The sequence below is a fragment of the Barbus barbus genome, assembly GCF_936440315.1.
Source record: "Barbus barbus genome assembly, chromosome: 23".
NCBI lineage: Eukaryota > Metazoa > Chordata > Actinopteri > Cypriniformes > Cyprinidae > Barbus > Barbus barbus.
The window spans coordinates 19256536-19282868 of NC_136751.1; the positions used below are offsets into that span (position 1 = coordinate 19256536).

The window sequence follows — 26333 nt, forward strand, 5'->3', positions numbered from 1 at the left end:
GGAGAGCTAGGGTGAAATTAAATTCTTAACCCTAAAAATAGAAATTGTTCTATATTTCCGGATTCGAGAACCATCCTCGAAATTGTATAGGAAAGGCTGCTGAAACGCATGTGTGAGGCAAAAAATGAAGGGTAAGGAGCAAGTTATTTAGGGCGTTTCAACTGTCCCTTTGTTCCAAATGTACATGCTCTACCCTACAGCGCAGCTTTGAAAACAAAACATTTCCAGCCCTTTGTTTTGTGTCACCATTTCTTCAGCGTTGGCATGCATACCAGTCAAAAAGGGTTGAAAGTCATGCTTTAAATTCCTGTCCTAGTATTTATTCAGAACTTTGATACTTGGAATATTACAATGAACTTTGACAAGTAAAGAGTCGTCATCACAGGACAAAACACGTAACTGCATTACTCATTATTACGTGATTTATGGGTTTGGAGGTTTACAGTCACTCTTCTAAATTCTAACTGAACCCTGTTCCTGTGGTTTCATCTTGTGTGTGTGTTTCTCTATAAAGCAACACGTACCGTAGAAGTGCAAGAGTATGAAGGACTGGCAATCTCAACCTCTGCAAAGAATCTTCTCGAAAGCGCTGCCATTACGTCTGTTGTAGATCATTTTATGACATTATTTTTTAGCAAACCTCTGAAAACACTTGTCAGGTTAGCCGAATCCGCTTTATGATCAAAAACTGAATTACATGCCAGTGTAAATTTATGTATCTGGATTTTTGTTATCCATTATTAAACTAATTTTCACATTTATAATTATCATATTTGGAACATGATCATAAACGTTTTTTTTTTTATTCTAGTTTAAACAATATTTTGTGACATTAAGGACTGAAAAAAGTAAAGGATAGACACAATAATTTTACAACCTTTATTCACAGTCATATGCAAAGCATGAATTAGTACATTACAGCCTGTTGAATTGTTTCACTTAAGTCTTTTGTGAGCAGAAATGTAAATCACATTTTTTTTCTATTTGTACATTTAATGGATATTTAAAGAGAACATCTTGATATTAACAGATGGACAAGTTAGTAAAGCTGGTCTAGATAAACAACTGATTTTAAAAAAGGAATCTTATTCAATTATTATTTTTTTAACATCAACACTATACTTTCACTTTTCCTTTCTGTTTACTGCTGTTCCAAAAATTGAGATTCATAGAGACCAGTTATATAGGAACATGTAAATAAATATATTTTTATTTTATATGATTTAAGATGTGTGTGTGATATGTGAAAACAGAAATCAATTGATCACCAGTATACTAGTTAAAAAAAGAGATCCACTTATGTTATTTCAGTAAGGACACAGAACACTTTCTTATTAAGAAAAATACATCTTCCGTTGCAGAAAAATAATAGAAATGTTACATTTGCAAGTAATAAAACTTTCACAGAACTGCTTTAGAAAGTGCCTTCGACATTACATTAGCAAAAAAACAAGACCGCCTTAATATTGTATTACTATACCTCTATTTCAAACATGAAAAATCAAACAATACTTTTACCGCAATTTTACCGCAATTTAAGGTTATACAAAGTAAAATGCAAAACTATATTGTTCAGTTGTAAAACAATTTTATAGCATTTAAAAAAAGAGAATAAACATTCATAAACGTTCACTGTGAAACTGTAATGTGACCAACCGTTATACAAAACAAAAGGCTGTAATTTTAGGAACAGACTCTTATAAAGTCTTATATTAATATGTAGCGGTTATCAGTTCAGTATCAAATCAGATACAGGCGGGTAATCTCAAACTTATCAAATTCTTATAAAATAAACAAGCACCTCTAACAAGAGGTGAATGACATCACTATGGTCAAAACCATAAAACTTTCCACCGTTAAGACAGATATTTCAAACCATCTCTCTCCTAAGGAGCATGCAGGTATTTCACTTCACATCATGCAGATCTACTAGACATAGAAATCAAACAAGATATGATCTAATAGAAGTAGAAAAGAGGTAAATCATCCAGTAAAAATGGTGACATGAAATGGAAACAGAACTTGGAAACAATACTGAATCATCAGAAGCACAGTGTCAACATTGTTTGGCCTGTTGTACCATCTTCTGGTAACAGGTCCCGTTTTTGAACCTTACTCTTTCACAGCACATCTTCTATCACCAGTTGTATAGATAACACTACAGCAGATGACTAGGTGATAAGAAACACCACAAGGCTTGAGTTAGTACGAAGAACTTTCCACCGCAGCATTCTTTGACTTATGAATCAAACTGCAGCTGCATAAAATATTTTCCCCTCCACCTAAGCTCTGACCTACAGTCTTTCTTTTTTTTTTGCCACGTGACCTCGTTATTCTCCTCTATTATTCTCTAACTGTCCAGAAGCTCAGGCTGGTGTGTTAAATGTGAGAAGCTTAAACTTGCAAACACTGAGAAGCAGCATTTGGGGACACTCAATGCACAGGGTTTTTTTTTTTTTAAATACAAATGTTGCATTGATTTTGGTCCATGCAGCACTACAGACGCAGAGCATCCTCTTTTAAGCACATTCAAAATTTGCTCTGCTCTTTTCTTGACATCATATTTCAATGACACCATATTTCTATGATACCATATTTCTATGACACCACCTTCTGTCCGTTGGGAATTTATGCATGTTTCCTTTAAACCCTGAGCTTCTTTTTCAGCTCAAAGTACGCGTCAAATCTGGACATGGCGTATTCCTGTAAAGAATAAGAAAAAATTATTAGAGAATAAACGATTAGCATCTATAAAATGATATATATTTATAATAGATCAGTTCTACAAGATAAAGGAACATTTTTCTGTCCATTTTATTTTATTTCTTATTTTTCTAATATTTTTAAGCCATTCATTGTAGATTATTCATTGTTTTAAAAATGGTCAAACTTCAATAATTATTTTTTATTTTTAATACACAAATTAAACAACATTTTAGGTCAAAAACATTACTGTGCCACACACTCAGCAGGTTTACAGTCATGTTACCCTGACCCATAAGTATTTGTGTAATGTCCAAAGGGTTGTCAAGCAGCGCAAATATTGTAAAGGCTGTATCTTTACATATATCTGATCTCCGTTGATAAAATTCTTGTCTTACCTAAGAGCTGCACTGTGTACAAAAGAATAACTCAACATGAGCTATAACTCAACTGCACACACAAAGACTTGATGGCTTTCTTGCAATAACTCACCATGTACCCAAACTCAATAGTTGATATTTTGGCCTGGATCATGGACCACAATCCCCAAAAGAAATGGGAGGCCAGTGCAAACCTAAATGAGAGAGCATTGAGTTCACAAAGTACAGATGGAAGAACGTTTGGGAAGTCTCTGGAAATGTGAATCACTGCTGGACTTGGTCCAAATGCCTTTTTACAACATCCATTATTGTAGTACAGTACGAGACCCAAGAGGGATAGCCTCATTTTTTTTTATTCTTTTTTTATTTTTTATTATATGGGCCTCATTTCAAAATCAACAAGCTCAAGAAAATGTTACTTAATCATCTATAAAACTACAAATCACCTGTTAACCTCCACTAGCATATCCTCTTTGAGTTTCAGCTGGTCCTCCTCACTCAAGTTTTCAAATCCAGCATGAGTTTCCAACAGATAACTCTGAAAGAAATGCATCTGAGGAAACAAAATGAAATGTAATGTCATTTTTATGGTTCATAGATTTAAGAGAAAAAATAAAAGTACCTCAAAAAGTCATTGTACAAACCTGCTGTGCTTTGGTGGGGTAATGTTTGGTGTTGGTGATGAAAAATGGAAACTTGTCATAGGTGTAGTCATAAGTCCATTCACAGAAGAAATTTCCAATGTCAAATCCTCTGTGGGAGAAAGACAGGAGATCAGCACCCTATCAACAGCATTTGTTAGTTCAATAATAAAGCATAATGCATGAGTCTTGGTCGTTCAGAAATCATTGGTAACTGGAGGAGGTTTTGTTTGGTTGCCTCCCACATTCATGAGAATATCATGACATTTGGAAACTGTTCTGATTGGTTTCAATAAATAATGAATAAATCAGTTAAGAATGACGTGTAGTGCTGATCAGCGCTAATACATTTATTACTGACTACAAATGCCAAACATTATTATACTGATCCAACCAATTTGCCAAAAAATAGTGTTAAATATATTAAATTGTTAAGTTAGCGCTTTAAAATTGACAGCTCTAGAAATAAAATTTGTAAAATCTCTCCAGTTTTCCACAGACCCCTAACACAGTTGCCCAGATCCCATTTTTTAAATTCCTGGTCTAAAATATTGTGCAGCTGAAGTGCAGCATTAACAGGTATTGTATTATTGCTGTTTGAGAGGATAATAAATTTCTATCCAGTTCAGTCATGAAACTCAAGATAGCAATGCAGTCTTGAATTACATGGCAGCCAATCAGAGTGCTTACTCAACATTAAAATAGTCTAGTTCAGTGTTTGCTCTAAGTTTTTCCTGCAGTGTGCAATCAGAGTTCCTCTAATACCTTCGATCTCCCCCAGCTCCACCTGTCTAAATCTGCTGCAGGATTTATGTATGCCTAATCATACAGAAGCAACACAACAGCATGTCTGTATATCTATTGGCAGTAACAAACCCATACTCGCTCTGCAGCAGCAGTATGCGTCTGCCCAGACTAAAATACATTAACATTGTCATATTCATTCAAATGAGTTACCATGATTGAAAATATATTTGGAGCCAAGCCACAAAAAAAAGAGAAAACATGACTCTTTGCGCAAACTTAAAGAGATCCATTTGTAAAAAAAAGACTCTTTGTGAAGAGCCTCGCAGCTGCTGTGGAAACTGAACAAAGCACACATCTCTGTGGCTAGGAAGCCTGGCTTCATTTCCTACTGCTTTGCTGCACAAGCACTGTCAATGGACCTAAACATGGCTCACTTATGCCCTATACACTGGATGGCAGGAAGGGAAAACAAACAAAGAATGTCTTGACCCTTGTCGTCCACTACTGGAACAGTGATCTTGCCGATACAGTGATCTTGCTGTTACAGTTTTGAGCTTATTTGCCCAAGGATCCTCTTTGAGACCTGTGTTTGAGCATGTGCAAGAATGCGAGTACCCTAGCAACAGTGTGGGATCTTTGCCAGAGCTTTCAACATCTAGAGGTCCCTTCTTAGAAATGGGGCATTCCAAACTGATCAGAAACAACAGAGTTGTATTGAATAAGAGAATCAGACAGTTCTTTAATGCAGCTTCAAAGATGTCAGAAGAAAAAGATCAAAACTTAATTCCCATCAAACATCTGGCTGTTACAAAACCAGGCTGTTTTCTTAGAATTTAGCTGCATGTGCTTCTTCTGATAGAGCATGTAAGGAATGAATGTGACTATGAATATTACAGACCTGTAGTTGTAGCTGCTGTACTCAAAGTCGATTAACATGAGCCTCTGTCTGTCTGTGTTCTCACGGCCACTCAGGAGCAAGATGTTTCCTGTTTAAAACATGGCAGCACTTTTAAAACATTTGATTAAACATCGAGTGGACCTTTGTTAGAAACAATAATAAAATACAGACAATCACAGTACTAAACCCATGTCTAACCTTCTTGCAAGTCATTGTGGCAGAAAACAACAGGAGAGGGAGTAGATTCAAGAAGACACCTGTGTACACAAACAGCCATTTAAGTAAGCATACAACAGATGTCAATTATGAGCAGACGGCAAACACATTTTGTATTTATCAATACATTATCTTCCTATCAGTCACTCTCGAATCTCTTAGTGTGAACGGTTTCCAGGGGTTCTGATAAAGCATGTCAATGAAACCATGCTGGAAATGTATGACGAGAAGATCATTCCCCTAAAACAGAAGTGAAATCACAGCTGAATAATCAAGATAATAAAGATCTTACTTGAGACTGTCCATCTCTTGAGGCAAACTGAAGCTCAAAAGGCGGGAGAAGTTTCGTAGATGGTGCTCCCTGGTGAAGGTGAGCTGAAGCACTTGATCCATGTACCTGCGCAGTAGATGAGAGTACAAAAAGATTGCAGTGTTGGCCATCAACAAAAATACTCAATATATTTGCAGGCAAATACAGACAGTAACTCTTCTATTTTTAGCAATACAGTTAGCTAGAGTGAAAATTCATATGAGATGATAAATACTGGTAATATATATTTAGGTCCCATTGGAGATACTAAAGGCTATGGGGTTTTCCAGAAAGCATGAATCAGAAAGCAGTAGTACAGCTTTTTCTATTTCTGTTTTTATAATATTGACATGTAGACGGACTTTTACCAAATAAAGCTCAATCATGTCAACATCCTGGCAGTAAGGATGCAGTTGCCCACCCACTATGAATATTTCTGAGAATTTAAACTGGACAGCCTTTTTTAACCCTCACATTGTGTTCTAGCCATTTTGACCAAGAGAGGGTTTTCTTTTTCCTGAAAATGGTAGTTAATATCATCACATTGGACTAAAATCTATTGACTTCCCAAAAAAAAGGATCATTTTTGTTTTTTCCCCCATCTTGTTACACTTGTGGTGGTCGAAAATCACCAGTCTATAAAAAATTAACTCAGAAATTGAGGTGCTTAAGCTCAGATCAACGAGTCCTACATTCAGTAAGCTCCAAGAAGAAATACAAACCTGTGCTAATTGAAAGAAAAAATTATTCATAAATTGGTGATTATATAACATTGTATGCAAGCAATTTTTAAAAGGCTGGAACTGCCAAATTAGGTAAAGGATTTTCAGCACAGGACAAGTGTTAAATTTACATATTTTATGACCACGCACTTTTCCATGGTGCCAAACAGCCACTTTGGCTCCTTGTTGAAGGGCATTCTCATTCCATGAAATCTGGCGATCTTTTCAGCAATCTCAGCAAATATACCAGGGACACTCAGCTCATCTGTGGACAATTTTCGACTCTGCAGGCAAACATTGAGCTTTCAGTTAGTTTTTTTATAACTAAAACAGAAACATTTATGTAAATAAAATACAAAAAGTTGCACTTCAGTTTTAAGTTTATGTATATTTAAAATCATGGAACATCATTCAGAGCAATGGGAAAAGTGACAAAGGAAAATTTGCCTAAAATGTCATTTGGTTTTTCTTGCAATTTGCAAGAAAGGGATGCATAATAAAACTGTGTTTCACATCCAGACTGTCCTCTCAATCATCATAGCAGAAAACTTTAAGACTCACAGGGACAAACTGTTCCAGTCTCCCCTGTGGAAAAATGCCATAGAGTTTGGGCCCAAGCTCCCTCTCGGCCAGGATAGCAAACATCACACTCTCCAGTACCATGGCATCAGCTCCCTGCAAAGACAAAAACATACGGATACAGTTTGGACACTCAAGTTAAATCGCCAAGATCTATCATCAAACCACACAGACTGCCATGAAAACCTGCTTAGCCTGATTGGACCTTCAATCCCTTAAAGAGGATAATTCACTTCAAAACTGTGATGCTATAAAGGACAATGAATTCTGCACTGAAACCAATTCTATCTGAGAGCCAGTCATTTTGTAACCGTGGAGTTGGGCAGAAGCAAAATTAATGGCAGTGCTGGAGCAAAGTGAGTTAAATGAGAAAAAACAAGAGTGGCAATTGTGCTGAGCGAGGCAGAACTTGCCAAACATCCCAGTCATTAATTGTGGCTGCTTAACTAGCAATGACATTAAGCCTGTTTTTGGACAAGGCTGTGCCAATTGTTAACAGAACTGAAAGAGCTCCCTTCCTATGTGGGGGAAGTACTTGTGTAAGGTATCTCAATTTTTCAAAACATTCTACAGTTCTGCTTTTACTCGTTCCCTCCAATTGGAGATCATCTAAAAATAAATGGCCAAGAGATTACATATTTACCAGTTATCAGTCACTGAGTGCTATACTTTGAGCTAATGCTTTAGGAATCCAAACCTGGTAGGGCAAATGTTTGAAATTGCAAACATCAACGATTCAAATGTCACAGAATTCCTTTAACATCAACTTGAACCACTTATGTCTCATGACAATGTTACGCAAACGTTTTGACCACAAACTGGCACGCCATTATGGTAACAGCAAAGGCAAACAAAAAATGCCAAAAACAAATGATAAATTTATTTATTCCCTGGTGAATATCCTGGCAACTCTTTTCAATATAATGAAAGTGAAGTCTCGATCAGTCGATTCATTGAATAGATCAGACTCAAAGTTTCAATTTCTTGCCCTAGATCTTTGCAATACATTAATTGCATTAATCAATTTTTTTTATTTTTGTTCCATGTAAAAATTAAGTCAGGTTTAGAATGAGGGTAAACACATTATGGTTTGAATTTTTTTAATTGTGTGTCAACTTTCCCTTTAAGATCACAGTAAATATTGTAATTACGAGTTGCGAGCTCAGGAATGTCCAATCAATGTCCTATTTACAAGTGGGAAACTCTAGAAGTTATTTGAAACATGGTGGAAACACTCACCTGTTATACAGATAATGTTTGTATAACCTATATATAGCGACCAGTGAGTGGACAGCAAGTCTGTAGCGAATGTTGTAACACTCAGCTTTTCACAGTTTTCTTCACATTTAGGTGTGATGCCATGTATAAATAAGACATCAATTAATACTTTTCATTTTGAATTCAGACGTAGTTGTTTAATTATAATAATTAGTTATTATTTGGTCTATATATATTATTTTTTTTTCAGACTACTTCAATGTTCCATTTCCAACATGAATGCGTGACGTCCTAATAACAAATGTCTGACTCAGAGGAACAAGTTTCCCAGGTGCAGTTATTGGCAACATTGCACGAGTAGTTCCTGTATTTAGTGTCCAATAAAACAACAGAACATTTTTTGCTAAGTACTAATAATCAAGATGACCAAACACTTCAATAAGTGAAGTGAATAATAAAGATATTAAATCACCACAGGCTACTGCTTAAAAGATAACCCAAAGGAAAATCTCTTCAAATACTCATCCCAATCAAGACAGCACACATTGAAACTCACTTTAACCTACCATCTAAGTCAAATAATGCGTTGGCTTTGAGTCTTTTATCTCACTACAGTTCAATTTAATAAGGTCAGGTAAAAGCACTGAGCTCATTTAATCTCAGTGTTTGATATTACGTAATTGCAAAATAAAACTGCTGAGGGAATATCAGCTGACCTGCAGTGTAAAAAAAACATCCGGTTCTCTCAGAAATTCAACAGGACACCATGGCCTTCCCAATGGAGGATAATTCTGACGGAAAAACCTGGAAGGAAATTAAACTTCCTCAAAGGATACTTCGGAAACATCATCACTGGCTTGCCTTGGATGTATTGGGGAACCAGCAAGTTTTCCAATTCTTTGTTCAAAATATTTCTCACATACTATACGATAACAACTCATGCTCTTCATTTAAATTTCTTCCGAAATGTCTGGTATTTTAGGTTTGGTCTGCTGCCCAGTGAGTCAAATGATTTAACAGACAGCACTATCTACGCATACAAAAACTGGTTTCAGACAGGTTTCCTAGAAACTAAAATTTAATGTGACTTAAAACATTCAACTTTGGCCCTTAGAGCCACTGTTCTACAGAACACAGTTCCAACCCTAATCAAACACACCTGATTAATGTAGGTCTTTAGGATTACATGACAATTACAAGCAGGTGTGTCTGATTACACCTGTGGTAGTGTCTAATGAGTTATAAATAGGGGTGCCCATTCCTGTTCCTGGAGATCTTCCTTCCTGCAAAGTTAAACTCCTAGTCACATGCACCTGTCCTGAACCAACAATAGTTAAGATCTTCAGGAACACTTGATAATTACAGAAAGGTGTGTTTGATCAGGGTTGGCACTGAGCTCTGCTGGAATGTAGATCTGCAGGAACAGGTATGGGCACCTTTGTCCTAGAACAAATTAAAAAGAGCTTCATACAAAACCAAATATTTAAATAACTACAAGGCTTATTTCTTGGAAATATGAGAAAATGTATTTATTTGAATTAATGAAATGTTTTATTCTTTTCACCACACACCTAAACAGTGTGCGTAGGATCCATCAGTGCTGCTGCCTTAAAAAAAAATTAATGACTTCCTACCTCCATATACTGCCTGCAAAGCCAGCATTTTTCAGCTTTCAAACACAGTCCCCCCCCCCTGTTATCTGACTAAGCAATGGCCATGTGACCGATGAGCAGCAGCTGCTTGGGTTTTTCCAGTGCCAGTTAATACACAAGGCATAATCACAGGATTACTGAAGCAGATCAGTTCACAGCAGCACAAGGGCAGTATCTACATGCAGGTGTTATCAGTGTCCAGTGAGGAGGGGAAGTCCATCTCAACAGTACCACCACTGACAGCCCTGTGTGTTAGTCTGTGGAATATACCTAGATAAATGCACACAAAACTACACCTGCAAAACAGATAGAAGCAAAGTTTGCTGAGGCCAGACAGCTGATGCTGAACCGAGACAGTGAGGTTAATGCTGGGATAAGCTTCTGCTATGTGACTCTCAGGGAAATAATGCTACTCTGAAAACTTTAAAGTGTGTCAGGGGATGTGTCTTATCAGTTCTGGGTGATCTCTCTTTGTAGCTATGAATATGAACCTTTTACACAATTGTCATAATTAGTCATTAACTATATAATTATTATTTTTGTCTCATTTTGAGTAAAAATAGTTAAATATTGTTAAACCAAGACAATATTACTGGATAAGCCAAATTGTATAATATAGGTTTCAAAAGAATTGGTTTCAGAGAATATTAATAAAAAAAAAAAAATTATATACTTTATAACATTTAAATGTTACATTTTAATTTGCATTTCTTTAAAAAAAAATCTATATACAATATTTATATTTGGTTTATTTTTCTTACCCCATTGGGATTTTTTTTAAGGTTTAAGCATTAATCTAAAAAAAATGGTGAAGTTGAGGTAAGAAAAATAAACTCTGTTGAAGATGCATTTACTGAATGCAAGTCTTATTATCTTACACCATTATGCATGTAAACATGCAGTTTTAAGAATTATTTTATATATTTACTAAAAACAAGACAAAAATACAGAACAAAATTATTTCATGATGCATTACTAAGAGGGGTCCCAATTGAAACAAATTTCCCCAAAACACTACTAAAATACGAGACTGTAACAATAACAAACCCGAGAGCTCATGGAAAAATTTGACCTAAAAGTTTGAAATCACAACTCAGACGAGTCCAAACAAAACATATCCGATGACCCAAATAGCATGTCCCTTGGCCTTGAAGGATGATGGGATTGGAGGTAAAAAATACAATAACAGCAGTTTAACTAGCTATAATGCTTTTAGAAATTTGTCCTCTTGTTGGCCTTATATTTGCTATAAAACATCAGATGAGTTGGAATAAAGGCAAAAACCTTTTATAGACAAGCCTATAAAGTCACATTCTGATCACATAAAAACAATAGAAAAACTGACCTTTGCTAATGTTACTTACTTGAAAGTGATTTTCTGTGTTTGATTGTCTGGAATCCCCTTTATTACAGGACATCTAGCAATAAGAGAAAAAGCAAAATACTGTCCATAAGAACAAAGTGTTTATGTGACAGATCAGTTTGACCATCCCCATAAAGTAGCAACATTACATGACAGAGCTATTTTCCAGAACCCACTATAAATTATTGACACCATGTCTTTGGCACAATAAGAAAGTGCATTAAACAAATGCATTAACTTTGTGATAAAAAAAAAAAGAACAGAGTGTTAAAGAGGGTTGAGAGCTAGAAATGTATGGCCTGTTGAACAAAAGGCTTGATGCTAACCCAAAATCTTGTTTCATGACCACAGGTGGGTGGGGATCAAACAATCAAATCTTTTATAACAGCAATTATCAAAACCATGTTCCACTGAGACCTAGCACAAATATTTAGTACACAATGCTATTCTCCATTAAAATGAAAAGATCTAAAGGGTTTGGTGTCCATGGTAATTAAACACTATGTAAATCTCTCATGAGCCTTGTGAATGCTAGTGACAGCAATAAAGTGTGTCTAGTTAAATAACGGTCAACACAGGTTACTATTGGTGCACAGCTTTAAAATGAACTCATATAAAATGCCTTAATGAACTCTTAAGATTTATTTGTGAATCACTGTGTAACAAAGTCCACACACTCTGGAATTTGTAATATGGCTTCAACTAAGGCTTTTCCACGTTTAAACACTTGACTTCAGAGGATTGGACTGTGGACCTACTTACACCTCATCAGGTATGACATCATGAGCTTCATGACTGCTGTATCTCTACATAATTTATTGAAAAACATCCAGAGACTAAAAGCAACTTATTACAAAATTCAAAAGCCAAAGTCTAAAGGGAACATTTAGTCACTTCTTAATAATGGGTTAATTCACATGTGTTTATATCTAACTTATAATTAGGAAAATATCAATCTATCTGTCATATAATATAATCAATACATTTTGTATATATTAAATATTACTTGAAATATATTAAAGTATTTTAAAGATAAAAAATAATGAAAAATTTGAATTTGCCAAAAATGACGTCACTACATGAACAATAATTATAAGGCACACCCTTTGCAAGTAATATTGCTTTTATCATAATGCTAGTGCAATAACAAAGAACTATCAAAGGTAGCACTTTAGATTAATATCGTATTTGCTGTTTATTAGTACTTATAAAGCACATATTAATGCATGACCATAATCTAGATCCCTTAACCCTACCCAACACCTAAACATAACTACTACAACAGCTACCTTACTTATCAATAAGTAGCAAATTAGGAGTTTATTGAGGGAACACTCTTACGTAATAGTGAATATGTGTTGAATAAGTGTTATTCTATTAAAAAAGTGGAATGCCACCAAAATCCTTTATAATTCACTGCCATAACTTCTTTGTTAATCTAACAATGTAACCAGCACCAACATATTTTCCAACGGAGTAATAAAGAGTTGAAAAAAAGCAGACAGAGGCAGAAAATACTTTAGACAGGGCACATCATGTGCGTAGTTCTCAAAGATTTTAAAGACTGAGATGCGCATACACTTGAAGGCAATGCTGTTGCTTCAGGGATCGCATACTGTACCGTGAGTGGTATGTTGGGATCACCTGGAAACAAGAGTGCTCAAGGCACGCTCCTTTGGCAAGCCTACGGCAAAGAAGACACGCAAGTACAGCCATGGAGGTACATCAACCAATAAAAACTGCCTCTTTAAATTTAGAGGGTACACACACAAATACAAAATCTCTGTTTGGGGAGCGATTTAATGCCCTTTCTTAACTGAGATTTCTGATCCAGAGGTGCCATCTGCTGAATGAAATTAGGTACGAATATCTCACAACAATCACTACTTCTGTAAAATAATAATTACAAGTTATTTTTGGTTAGTTTAATGCATAAACTAATTAACTAATTAACTGCTTAAACTGAAATTACTGCCATCTAAGCTATCCCAGATATACAATACCTAGTTTCAGACTAAATGGCAAGGTTTAACATTTGGCAATCTTGTACTGTATGTATGCATATGTAGGCATGTAGGTATCCTTCCCAGCTTACTACAGGAAAATTACGCAAAAACCAATACATCTTAAACGTTAACATATACTGTAATATAACATATAATGTTTAAGGCACATAAATCAAGAATGCTAATACATAGGCCTATTGCTTTGCATCTTATTAGACCCTACTATGCAATATGGCACTTAATTCATACATTTCACAAAGTAAAAAAACAAAAAACTAGCAAAACACCTGCAGAATTTGCCCATACAGACGAAGGAGCACATTTCGTGGTTCATCTCCAATGCTTTGTTGCTTCTCTGGCAAAGCGCAGAGGAACAGTTTGTTGCTGAGACCTCCCCTAGAAGCAAAATATATATATATATATATGTTAGAAAAGATAAATAACTGCATTCTTACAATGAATCAGGATACATAATTATTGACATCCGGAGAACACCACTAAGAAAAATGCTGCTAACAGCATCATTCTTGAAGCCTAAAAATGCTGCACACGTCCATGACACACCAAATGCTGTTTAATTAGGCAGCTCACTACATTTTGAGACACCATTTTTGCATACTATTTTCAAAAATGCTGTGTTAGGAAGATAACGAGGCTTTGAGACACAGTATCTAGCATTTTCATTTATGCTTGATTTATATTACTCATGTAATGCCTGAAAATGCGTTCTATGAAGGCAGCTCACTCGGTTTTGAGACACAGCCATGGTTATACAAAACAAAAAACAGTAATATTGAGCAATCCTTTATCATCTCATGACCAATGAAAGCAAACTTACAGTACTAAATCATCTTAAGAAAGGAAACACCATTACGGGTTTCCATTGATCGTGCCGCCTACTTCCGAATAACGTTTAAGGTGGCATCTCTGACACAAATAAAAACAGCTCTGTCTCAGTTATTTATTCTTAGTCACGTAGCAAATACCTGATAATAGAGATTTGGAAATCATCCTCATCTATGGACTTCCATGCTCCGTGAAGGAATTCTTTACACCAGAGATACGCCTTATGCTTCGTCTGGTGGTCGGGCTCATCCGGTCTAACAATGTCTTTGCAGTCGTTTCCACTGTCTGGCTGGACTTCGAGGACATTCTCATTTACCAATAAACCCAGAGACAATGAAGGCGAGGAAGACACGCCATTGATGAATTTGGTCTTCATATTTGCTGTTGGTTACTGGTATAAACGTAAATAATTAAAATTTGCAGGCAATGAATTAAGTCACAGACTCTCTATGCAGCTTTATAACTATCAGATATTTTAAACGCAGATGTACTGACACCGTATAACTGTACGCACTACTGTAATGAAGAACACACTGCTTCAGACGCGTTTATTCGTGCTCAGTATGTTGAAGTCGGGTGGGTTTGACCTCACGTCACCCGACCACACCCATTCTGTTCTCTGATTGGACAACAGAGTCACGTCCCCTTCTTTCCAAACTCGAGCTACGACATCAGTAAACAATGTTTTAGAAAATAGATTACTATCACAGCTTTCATGTGGGTCATTTAATAATGTGGTTTTTAAAATATTTTTGGAATATAAAAAAAAAAAATCCGAAAAACAATGTTTAATTTTTACTGAAATACACTGTGCGATATAAAACAAAATAGGCCATTAGGCCTACATACATTTTAAAACAGATTGGAATATAAATAGCTTCAGAAGGTAACAAGGTGGTCAGTTTAATAGATTAAACTCACATTACAGGCTTCTTACAAAATGCAATGGTGATAATCATAATAGGTCTTTGGAGCATTCGCTTAAAATGATCATTAGAGTTGGTAACAGAGCCTAAGCATAACCTCATGACCTTCAGCTTCTGGCAGCTAAAAAAAAGCTATATATTTAGTAGGCTACACAATATGCCAATTTCTATATGCCTTTATTTTGCTTTAATCTAAATATGTATATTCCGTAATACTGCAAGGGATGATGGAAAATGACAAACAAAATAAGTCTGGGGTTTTGCATCAGCTGATTATTCCTCAATTCAGTCATTTTTACACATCAGGGACACAAATTGCACCTGTTTAGTGTGATAAACCATGTACATTACAGAATCTTCTTAAACGCTTCGACTCATATTACTATCTATCTATCTATCTATCTATCTATCTATCTAGGCTGCTTGCATTTTTTATTGCAACGTAATAAAAGTTTACTCAAAGTGTTTAATGTCTAGTTTGTTGCTTCATCTTTTTTCTTTGTTAGGTTTAGGACCAAGGGGGCTTTGCACGGTTGCTGTTTAGACGTGTCGTTCCACACGTTTCAGGTCTAATTGTAAACCATGTGCGATCCTCTGGGGCTAACAGTGGTCCTCTGTAGTCACATGACCCTGACGAGAACGTCATATACCACGTGTGAACTACACTGTCCCACCGCCATTTGCTAGTAAATTAAAACAGAAGCTAAAACCTTGACTTTAATCAATCTTGTTCACTTAATTATGGTAAACCGACTTAATTGTGGTTAAATGTTCACATGATTCGTGTAGTGCATAAATGAGTTTTAAATTAGCAAATTAGCTTGTTTAGGTTGGTGTTTTGTGGTGGATTGAAGGAGAGAGTGTGATTTTATTATGCAAGACCCCAGAACCTCCGTGAATCAGTGAGAGGAAAATGAAAAGTAAATATGACCAAACAGATTTCAAATATAATCGATACCTCACCAAAATAACTGAAGAAGCATTTTATGAGAAAGAAGACATAGCATTGCTTAATTAATCAGCATAAAAAACTTTTAAACAAGTTATTTTAAGTAATTAATACCATCTAATACAAAGAAAAAATACACACCTAGTAAAGAAGATGGTGGTGTTTCTCTCAGCCCTGTGATGAGGGCCCCTATTTCTCTGTAAGGCTTTTCAAACTGTTCCTGGAGCCTGAAAGAGGTGTTCGATAAGGTAGATGGTGAATCCAATGTATAGAGATGAGGGTCTCTCCAGGACATGGAATGAAAACCACTGGAATAACCTACTCAACTGGGCCTGAGGGAGAGAGGATCCACCAATTAAAAATTAGTTCCAGGCTACAAGAATTAGGCGATGACCTAAATAATGCTCAAACAGAAGATGCAGAGATTTAATATGATCAGTGGTTGGTCACACTTTATTGCACTATGGGGGCCAAGCACAAACAAACCCGAAAAACTGCTGAAAATAAGACCAGAATATACAACTGCCCAGATTTACAAGTGACTTTTTGTGAGAACAAGCCTAAAGTTCTAAACATTCCCTACCCTTTGCATGTTTGTCTCTCTATTATAATTTGAAAGAGTTCATAATAAATGTTCAAAAGTTAGAACTGACCCTAAAATATGAAAAAGATAACAATATAATTTTGTGGTCCTCTTGGCTCCCAAACAATTTCACCATATTTAAATCCATTCTGTAGAAAACCTAGAAAATAACAACTGCAGATAAACTACAAATATATCTAATAATGACATCAGACAAGCAAGTATCTTGAAAATTAGTTTTATAGTTTTCAAGTACTTAAAACAGTTAAATAAAAACAAGTCCCAGAATATACAGAGTGAACAGTATGCCCCCAGATTATGTATACATCCTACATTGTTACTGTCATAATGCTCTTAAGAGTCAGTTTGTAAGCTTGAGACCATAGGAGTTTTGTGATCATTAGGATAAGACGCACAGATGGCAGACCTTTGACACTACAGAATGTAAAGTATATAATGAAAGAAAAGATAGAAAAAGGTACAAATGAAAATAGCCTAATATGGCAGCTGCCTACTTATAGGATCAACAATGGAAACACAAACAACAGCTTTGAATACCTTAGCATTTTTTTTTTCATTTTTATAATTTTTAGGCAGAGCACAAAATGCACACAAAGCCACAAAGTCAATTAGATGAATACCACAATGACCATGATTCAGGAAAACAGATTCTTGATTGACGAGTACAATTCGGTAGAACTTATCTCTTGAGGACTTTTATCCGTAGGCACGCTTCTCGATGGACTTCCCAGGTCACACAATAAGGGTCTGACGTTCACAGAATAATTATTCAATCGTCCAATATCTTAATGGACCAGCACCAGGCCACCACAAGGAGCACCACGGCCTTCCATGGCCAAAAAATCTGACACATGATAAAAAGTATTTTGATACAAAAGATGTGGAGAGATCTGTATAAATTTGAGCTCCTCTGCACATTGTTTGCTCAACGATTCCCTTTAGCCAGATCAAGCTGAGGAGAGAGACATGTGATTCTTGTGCATGGGGACACTATTGTCGAAATATGAAGTGTCAACTTTTTGAGTTGAAACCATGCACGTGTTTCCCAAGTGGATTAACGTCTTGCAAACAAAGCCGAGAGGTTTATGGAATAAAACAGCTAAGCTGGACAGAATGCTAACAAACATCTGCACATTATCAGACTTGGATAGGATTCATACATAACCTGTACACTTTCTACAATATTTATAGTCATAGTGAGGAAACAACAAAGAAGTGCCATCACTAAAAGGTAAAGAAAGATATTTTCCCATGATTTAATTGTACATTTGCATTTTCTATTTAAATTACATATGTTCAAAATGAACATGATTGAAACAATGATATTTACACAGCTTATGCATTGAGTCTGAGGGACTGATCTTCTCGTCGTCTGGAGGAAATGTCAATGTCTATGGAATCTTTGCCCACGATGAGACGCAGGCGTTTTGCTGGTGGGAGCGGGATGAAATCATCCTCATTATCAAAGTAGTCCTCCTCTTCGTCCTCAGAGGACAGCGATTCCACTTCCATGCTCTGACCTACCTGAGCACCCCCATTGTGATCCAGAACATCCCCCGCTTCTCGCTTCACGATGCCTAAGGTGACGTCCTCCGGGTAAGTACAATGCAACCCCGCGCCATCTTCCTCCCGCTTCAGCTGGATCTTGAGCTTGGTGGAGCTACTGTGGGGGCCGTGGTTGAACCCGTTGTTCAGTTTGGCCACGTACGAGTTGCTCCGGTCCTTCTCGTGCTCTTTGCTGAACTTGATGCTGATTTTGGAGGAACTGGAGGAGTTGGCCTCTCTGGCCTCGTTCTTACTGCTGCTGCTGTCTCGACGCCGGCGTAGTGTTATCTTGGGGATGCCCGAGTTGTTCTGCAGAATCAGCTGAGCATCGTAGCGCGTGATCTGCCGCTTCTTCTTGCCCTTGCCTCGGCGCAAGGCCTTGCTGCTTTTAGTTGAGCCATTGTAGTGCTGGTGGCGGTCCGGCAGGCCGAGTATCACCTTCCCACAGTCTGCTACATCTGCAGCCCGAACCGCATGCCGCAGGTCGGGCACACCCTCTTGGAGGAAGGACTCGCCGTAGGAGCCGGACTCTTCCTGTTTTATTGTCCTCCTGCGTTTGGGACACATCCCTTTCTTTGGACAGCTGGTCTCCAAACTAGGGGTGTTCATCTGGTGCCCTGGTGTCACAGGGATGAGCTCTCCAGGCTCCGACTTGAGGACTACACCCGGGCTAAACGGCTGACTTGATGTCTGCGTGCCGTCAGCCCCCTGAGCATCGAGAGAGGTCCTCGTGGACCTACGAGTTCTGTAAGGGCAAAGTATGCTGTCCTTGCACAGGGAAGCACCCTTCGAAGAGCTCTGATTGTTTTCTGATGGGCGCGCTACACTGCCTTTGCCTCCGGAGCTGCGTCTGTCTGACTCTCGTCTGGAGGGCTCCTTGAGATTCCCACTAGCACTCACTCGGCTAGATGATTTTGTCCATACGCCTCGACACCGTCGTCTTCCTTTAGGTAAAGGCTGTGTGGATTTTGACTTAAGTCTCTTTGGTAAATTTGAAATATTAGTTTGACTTCGTTTAGAGGATGAGGTAGAAGGAGGAGTGCTTGACAGAGTTTGCCTTGTTATAGTTTTAGCTTCTCCGTGCCTTTTGACACAGGACTGTGAAGTCCTCTTACGTAATGCTGGAAAAAAAGGAAAGGAAGAGAAGAGAAATTATGAGCTTGAGCTGTAACAGCATTATTAGTATCAAATGACTAGTATTATAGGTCTCTTACATGTTTGTACAGTGGTTGGTTCCTGAGAGTCTGCCTCTGCATTGGAGCTGACAGACTGGCTGTCAGAGTTCCTGCAACTTTCCCCCAGCTTCTTCAGTCTGTTCAGACGCTTGTCTGTCTCTCGAAGGCCATACTTGCTATTGATCACTGGAGTCTCCACAGGCAACCCTGCTTTCGACTTGAAAGCTCCAGTTCCGCGTCTGACACACACACACACAAATTAAACATTACATTTAATAAACATATTTGGAACAAATTTGTATAAACAAATAAAAAAATAAAATCTTAAGTTTATTTTTAGCATTAAAATTAAATTATTAAATATTACATTTAAAATGAATATTTAAAGCAAATAAATATGAATACTACATGTTTGTAATAATTTATCATTTAATATTAAGTAAACAATATTTTATTTAAATATTACATTTAATTTTAGTAAACAATTCCAAAAAAGGTAATGCTTAATAATATCTAAATATTAGTAGAGAATATACATAAACAAAGTGAAATATTTCATATTAGTTTTATACTTAAATATTACGCAATACTTGCATTTAATATTTATACATTTAAAATGATATACATTTTTATTCAATTAAATAAACATTTAAATACAATATTGAAATTATTGAAACAAGTTTAAACTACTACTTGAGCATTCTTTAAATAGAACTACACATGTTGCAACAGTTTATAAAACGTCCATCCAATACAAAATTTTATTATATTCATTCATTCCTAACTGCTGAATTGAAGGAAGCATGAGAAACTACAGGCATGCAGCACAAGATACCTTTCACAAGTATAGCATTCACAGAATTCATTGTTTTCTCCAAAGAATCCATCTCCATAGTAACAGGAGATCTCTTCCCCCGGTTCAATGTCCCGCAAAACCTTCACACAGGCGGTGTCACGGCCTGTTGACACAAACTACAACAAACACCACACATCAGCAAAAAATACATTTCCTGTTTCTCGGTTAATCTTCAAGTTAGTCTTCAATTTATAGTCCAGCCTCATATGCATTTACCTTGCAATTTGGCCGGCAATCTGTAAAAACAATGAACACCTTAAATTTACTACAAAAACACACCGCATTATAATTACACAATTTATTGATCAGGTGTGACTGTTTAAAATCTAAAAGAGAAATACCATGGTTAATAAAAGCCGCAGGTCCGAGCCAGAGTTGCGCGCAGTTTTTGCGAGTAGAGTACATGACACTGAAATCATTCTCTCCATGTCGAAGCAACATCCTCTCTTCACTGGGAGACAGCTCAGCAATGCAGCCCACAAGATGTTCAATTTTATCATTCCTCTTCCTGTAATGTGCACGGTAAACAAATATATGATGAAAACTAGAAGTAAATTAAGTTGATGATTCGATTACATAAAAACGTTAACTCACCAATCTTTTGTTGCTACAATTTTGGCTCCGTTTTGTTCAGAGGAGTAGCGATTGCAAGGAAGGATCTCAAAGCCGCTGTCTGAAGCAAACATGCGTAGGTAAACAAACACCTACCAGGACACGAGAGGGAAAAAATATCAAATGTAAATATTACAATGCATAAGTAAGCAAATATGTTTACAAAAACATTAAATACTACATTTAATATTAATATTATAGAAACTAAACATTAATATTAAATGTATAATTAAATAAACAAGCATTCAATGTTTAAATACTGCATTTCAGTATTAGCATGTATAACCGTTTAAACTGATTTTGTAAAATTCAATAAAATTAACATTTAAATATAATAAAATAATATTGATGTTTATGTATTTGGAGCAAATATGTAAATACAAATAATATTTAAAGTGCATATTGCAGGTTAAATTTTTTTTTCAAATGAATATATAACCTTGTATGAAAATTACCACATGAACCGTTAATGCAGGATTTTAAAATGTTTTACAAGACGCAAGGGCACAAATTTAGATTAAAAAAAGTGAGGCTTTCCTTGACAGTTCTCAAAAAACGCTTTTTTTTCAACATCGCGTCATATTACGTCACAAAAGGGAGTCGTGTGCCGCACTCTGCTTTGAGCGCACGCGAGTCAGTGTGTTTTCGGTAGTTATTTTTATTTCAATTTATCATTGTCATGGTAAATTATTGTGTTTGTGGAGATTGCACAAACTCCAGCCTGTCAGGACATCGAGTCCACAGGTTTCCTAACAAGAAATAGGACGGTATCTTCCGGGCCTCGGTGCGTTTGTGCAGCTGAAGAGACGGGACTTCACTAATGCATCTGCTTCAAACACCACGGTGGTGTGTAACTTAACAGATGTGATGGAGGCCAAGTGGAAAAGCATGGTCAGCTGTGAATGTGATCTAAACTTGTGTTTGCTTCTCCCAGCATATGCCGTCTGAGAGAGGAATACTGCAGGTCACCACAGGCTCCAGGAGAACACAGCACTGTCATGTCCACTACACCTGCTCCTCTTTCCAGATCCCTCCAGAGGATCATCATGATGAGGCTGTTGGTGTATATCTAGCACAGCCTTCACAATTTAACACACTTTAACAACACATTAGTGTGATACCCAGACTGAAAGATTGTTAAATGTTTTTAAATGGGTCAGATGGTACTTCTTTTGGTAGTATATGTTTGGTACATCTACACACACACATATATATATATATATATATATATATATATATATATATATATATATATATATACAGTTGAAATGTTGTGTTTTGAGTTGGGTATTAACAGTGCTATGAAATAATATTTATGCTGTATTAATAAAACTGAATTGAATTAATCATAAATGCAGATCTGCTTGATTGTGATTTATTTTTTATTGATTGTCAACAAAATGGGGCCATTCAAAACCTTTATAAAGTCCTCCTTTCTCTGTAAACTATCTTCTAATGGCTGACACAACACATGCACCATAGGCCCAGCGGACACCTTGTCTGTATGCTGTCATTATTGATTGTGTTATACCAATGGCATCAAAAATTGTTACTTCTAGGTAGTCATGACCTAAATAGAGTGAACTTGTAATTGAGTAATATTAATTTGTAATATTAATATTTAAAGCAAACAAACAAATATTACTAAATGTTAATATTCATTTTATAAATAAATATTAAACAAGCTCTTAATTTTTATACATTTAATATTTTATCATATTTAATACTAAACATTTAATATTTCACAATTAAAATTGTTTACACATTAACATAGACCTGCCAGGACATTAGAGAAAAATAATATGGGTCATCATAAATTTAGATCTTTCAAAGTGTAAAATTTACATGCGCTTTGAAGAGCTTTTCTTGGGACTTGGTCTTGTTGAGAAAGTGATGTCTTGTCCAGTCGCCAGAAGTCAAAGCCTGAAAAGCTTTTTCCAGGTTGTCATGCTTCTTAAAAAGCTCGATCACTTCCCTCAGCTCGCCTTGCCGACCTTTAATTGGTCGAAACCTAAAAAGGAGCATAGCGTTAACATGAATAACAAGCTTTCTGACTGCAGACACTGAGAATTTTAATTCACCAATCTAGAAACACAAACCTGGTGTTCATCTTGTGGGTCTGGAAACCAAGGTAAGGATCCAGGATCAAACTGGTGCTCAGATCATCATATTCACACAGCTCCTTGGCAGTCATTCCCGATGAGGGGACATGGCGCCTTTCTGCCTCCGGGGGCACCCCACCACAACCTGTTAGAGGATTCAGCATGAACACCATTGAGAATAGAACTAAGATTCTGCTTTTCTAGTTAAAGGAGTTAGAAAAATCAAATACACTCTGTGATGGCTTTGCAAGGAACTTACGTCGACTGCATCTTCTAGCACTCGGGGAGCCCTTGCTTTGACGAAGATGGGCTCTGTGTGTGTTTTGCAGCCTGGACTTGCTTACGGGCTGATTACTGGAGAACTTGCTGCCATGTCTCCTGCCATTCAGCACCATGTTCTTGGATTCTCCCATCTACTTCATACCAGCTGGCGGTCTGGAGAAGGCGCATTGAGCTTCTGTGTGCTTCTGAGAAACCATTCAACAAGGAGACAGCAGAAACCACTGGGTTGAAGCCTGATCTGTCGCCTTATATGCCAGGAAACTCCGAATCAAACTTGCTTCTTGTCACTTGTTTCTTCAGATGTTACTTCACCTATATAAAATAGTGAATCAATATTATATTCTGCTTATCAACATATAGATGTATTTTATCAATATTCGTAATTTGAAGCGAATATCAACATCCATAGTAGTGGCTGAATTCATGATCAGCATGCAGTAAATTGAAAAAAAAAAAATGAAAAAAAAATGTGAGATGATTACTTTTCAAATATTGAGTATAGAGCGCCACTCCCTGGATGCAATTGGAAGTAACAAAAGCTGCCTTCAATTAAACTACAAACCTTGAATTCACAATCGTGCAAATGATGCCACATCGACCAATATTTCATAAAATTAACTTATAAAATGTGTTTGATAACTTACATTAGCATACTTCTCCATTGCGGGCTAAAACGCTCCCATGTAAGCGATGGTGTATTTAAATCCCAACACAAACCACATTAACACGCCGATTTTAGTCTATGCCCCAGATTACTGCTTTACTAAACCTAAACGCAATGTCGAGGTAATATAATTACTCTTAAGTGTTAATGCAACGAGTTAGGTCGCTTAACGTCAGGAGATCAGCCTAAATGAGCAGTTAAAGTAAACATTCAATGAACGCTAACTAGCTTAGCATCGAGCTAACTAAACAATGGGACTTGCCGAACCGGCAGAGCAAAGAGATCTAAAACTGAGCTCCTGACGGATATTCTAGCACTGTAATAATACATATGAGAGCATGATTACATTCCGTGAATTTTATTTCTGGGAATATTTAAAAAAATATTGACATTAACCGATAATAAAATGAGTATCACACTGGGCCTAACTTGCAGCTAACTGCGAGATTGCTAGGCGACACCCGGAAAAGCCCTGAGCAGGAGGGATCACGGTTAGCATATTCGGGCAGTACTCGAAATACTCACTTTATTGTCTTCTGCGTTGAGGTTTGTCCATCACCAATGTCCAATGCAATCCAAAAATGTCATATTGTCAAAAATTGTCCGAAAATATTGCATTAAAATTCAAGATGGCGGCCGTTTCCAGATCAACAGAGACGACAGGACAACCGAGCCGCCTCAGAAAGAAACAGACCCAAAATGTTTGAATTATCGGCGCTAATTTGACGCTCGCTCCTTCTTTCTACCCCCCAAACTGTCCATATAATACCGTCGCACAAAGAAAAGGTGGCTGGGTGTTGATCAAGCACTATAAACGCCTCGACAAACTCAGATGTATACAAAGACAGCGTTGTTGTTGTACCCCTTTAAATGTGCACTTGCGGCTCAGTGTGCTTGTGTTTCCGTGGAGCAGCCACAGCATCCCACCGCACCGGCGCCTAGCACAAATTCACATTTTTCTGCTTTAACTTTTCCTCTAGCAACTTCTAAAACAGGTAACGTGAGCAGGTATATGGCACAGTGAAAAACAAATTCTTTTTGGAAGTCGTGTGCTCATGTAGAGAAATTGTATCCTAATCATTAGCTAAAATAAATGTGCTGAAAAATGTCTCTCATTATTTGTTTGGTATTGACAACAATATTAAAGAATATTAAGAAGTATTAAAGAACAATAACGAAAAACATATAGACAGATTTGGTAGATTTAATATCAAAATTTGTGAAAGGTGTTAAGGTTACACAGAAAATAGAATATTTGGATCAGGTTCAGTAAAAAAAATCCTATAAAGGGGTTTATTAGACAACTCCTGTTTAAAATGAAAGTTTTCTGTTTTTCCCGGCAAAGTTTGCTTGTAATAAACAGAACATTTTGAAGTTACAGGTAAAATATTGAATATTCAAAAGTATGATCTTTTAATAAAAAAAACGTTGGGCAGTGCCAGATATGTCAGTGCCTATTTGTTTAAAAAGAAGAAAAGTAGGCTATTGTATTTAAATGTATTTAAAAAGATATAGCTATATTTTAATACTGCATTTGTTATATGCATTTGATATGAGATGTTAAGTCTTGTTGCAATTTGTTTTGATTCGTAAACACAAATGAAAAGTGAATCAAATGAAATTATACACGTATTAAACAGGATTGTACCTACATGTGGCTTTACTGGCATGTTCATAGCACGCTGGGAAAAACGAGATGATGTAAAAACATCATTTTAAACCAGTTCACTGAAATTGCTGACAGGCAGGTCATACTGAATCAACTTGCGGATGAGACTACGTAACTTTGCTCAGGTTCCTTAGCTGTTAATATCATTATTTTCTCAGGCTTCAGGTTTACACTTAAATATTAATAAATGTGAGTTATTTTCAATTAAATGTCTTTTGACAAGCATAGATGGTATCCTAGTGAAATTAAAGTCACTTATCTGGGTATAGCCATATCAAAGAATAGATGTGTAGATAATTTTTCCCCAATTATGGAAAAAAACAAAAAGAAACAATCTCTGGTTACACAGAGATTTGTCTCTCAAGGGCAGAACTTTCTAAGCTTATTCTTCGTAGCTTATTCTGCTACGTCACATGTTGATGCTCAGACTTCTAAAACAATTGACCAATCTTTATTTAATTTTTAATGGCATAAAAAATACAAAATATTACATTAATCTGTAGTCATGAACTCTTATGAAAAAGGCGGTCTTAATTTTGTCAGCTTTACTACACTTAATTATACATTCAAAATTAATTGGATTAAACAACACCTAAAAAAATCCTACCTCTTCATGGAAGTTTATACCAAATTTAATTTTTTCTAAATTAAGTGGTTTAATTTTTTTT

At 36.5% G+C, this 26333-nt stretch overlaps 2 protein-coding genes across 3 annotated transcripts; both read right to left on the minus strand.

The window, feature by feature from the left end:
• Positions 1–865: 865 nt before the first annotated feature.
• LOC306843305 (choline kinase alpha-like) lies at positions 866–14855 on the minus strand. Its single transcript, XM_079374697.1, has 12 exons — positions 14422–14855; positions 13723–13831; positions 11431–11484; positions 7179–7292; positions 6768–6901; positions 5878–5982; positions 5568–5626; positions 5370–5457; positions 3728–3836; positions 3530–3636; positions 3196–3277; positions 866–2703 (listed from the first exon to the last, which is right to left on the minus strand). Exons 1-12 carry the CDS (start codon positions 14655–14657, stop codon positions 2644–2646), a joined length of 1257 nt encoding a protein of 418 aa, XP_079230823.1. The 5' UTR covers positions 14658–14855; the 3' UTR covers positions 866–2643.
• A 1734-nt stretch (positions 14856–16589) lies between these two features.
• On the minus strand, positions 16590–24907 carry LOC306843306 (histone-lysine N-methyltransferase KMT5B). Of its 2 annotated transcripts, XM_079374699.1 has the most exons (10): positions 24522–24907; positions 23310–23644; positions 23048–23195; positions 22794–22959; positions 20931–21040; positions 20678–20844; positions 20553–20572; positions 20316–20452; positions 19520–19719; positions 16590–19426 (listed from the first exon to the last, which is right to left on the minus strand). In XM_079374699.1, exons 2-10 carry the CDS (start codon positions 23461–23463, stop codon positions 18096–18098), a joined length of 2433 nt encoding a protein of 810 aa, XP_079230825.1. In that variant the 5' UTR covers positions 23464–23644; positions 24522–24907; the 3' UTR covers positions 16590–18095. The 2 variants fall into 2 exon arrangements, with proteins under 2 accessions (XP_079230825.1, XP_079230824.1); XM_079374698.1 differs by having other exon boundaries at positions 16961–19426; positions 20553–20844.
• Between the last annotated feature and the right edge of the window lie 1426 nt (positions 24908–26333).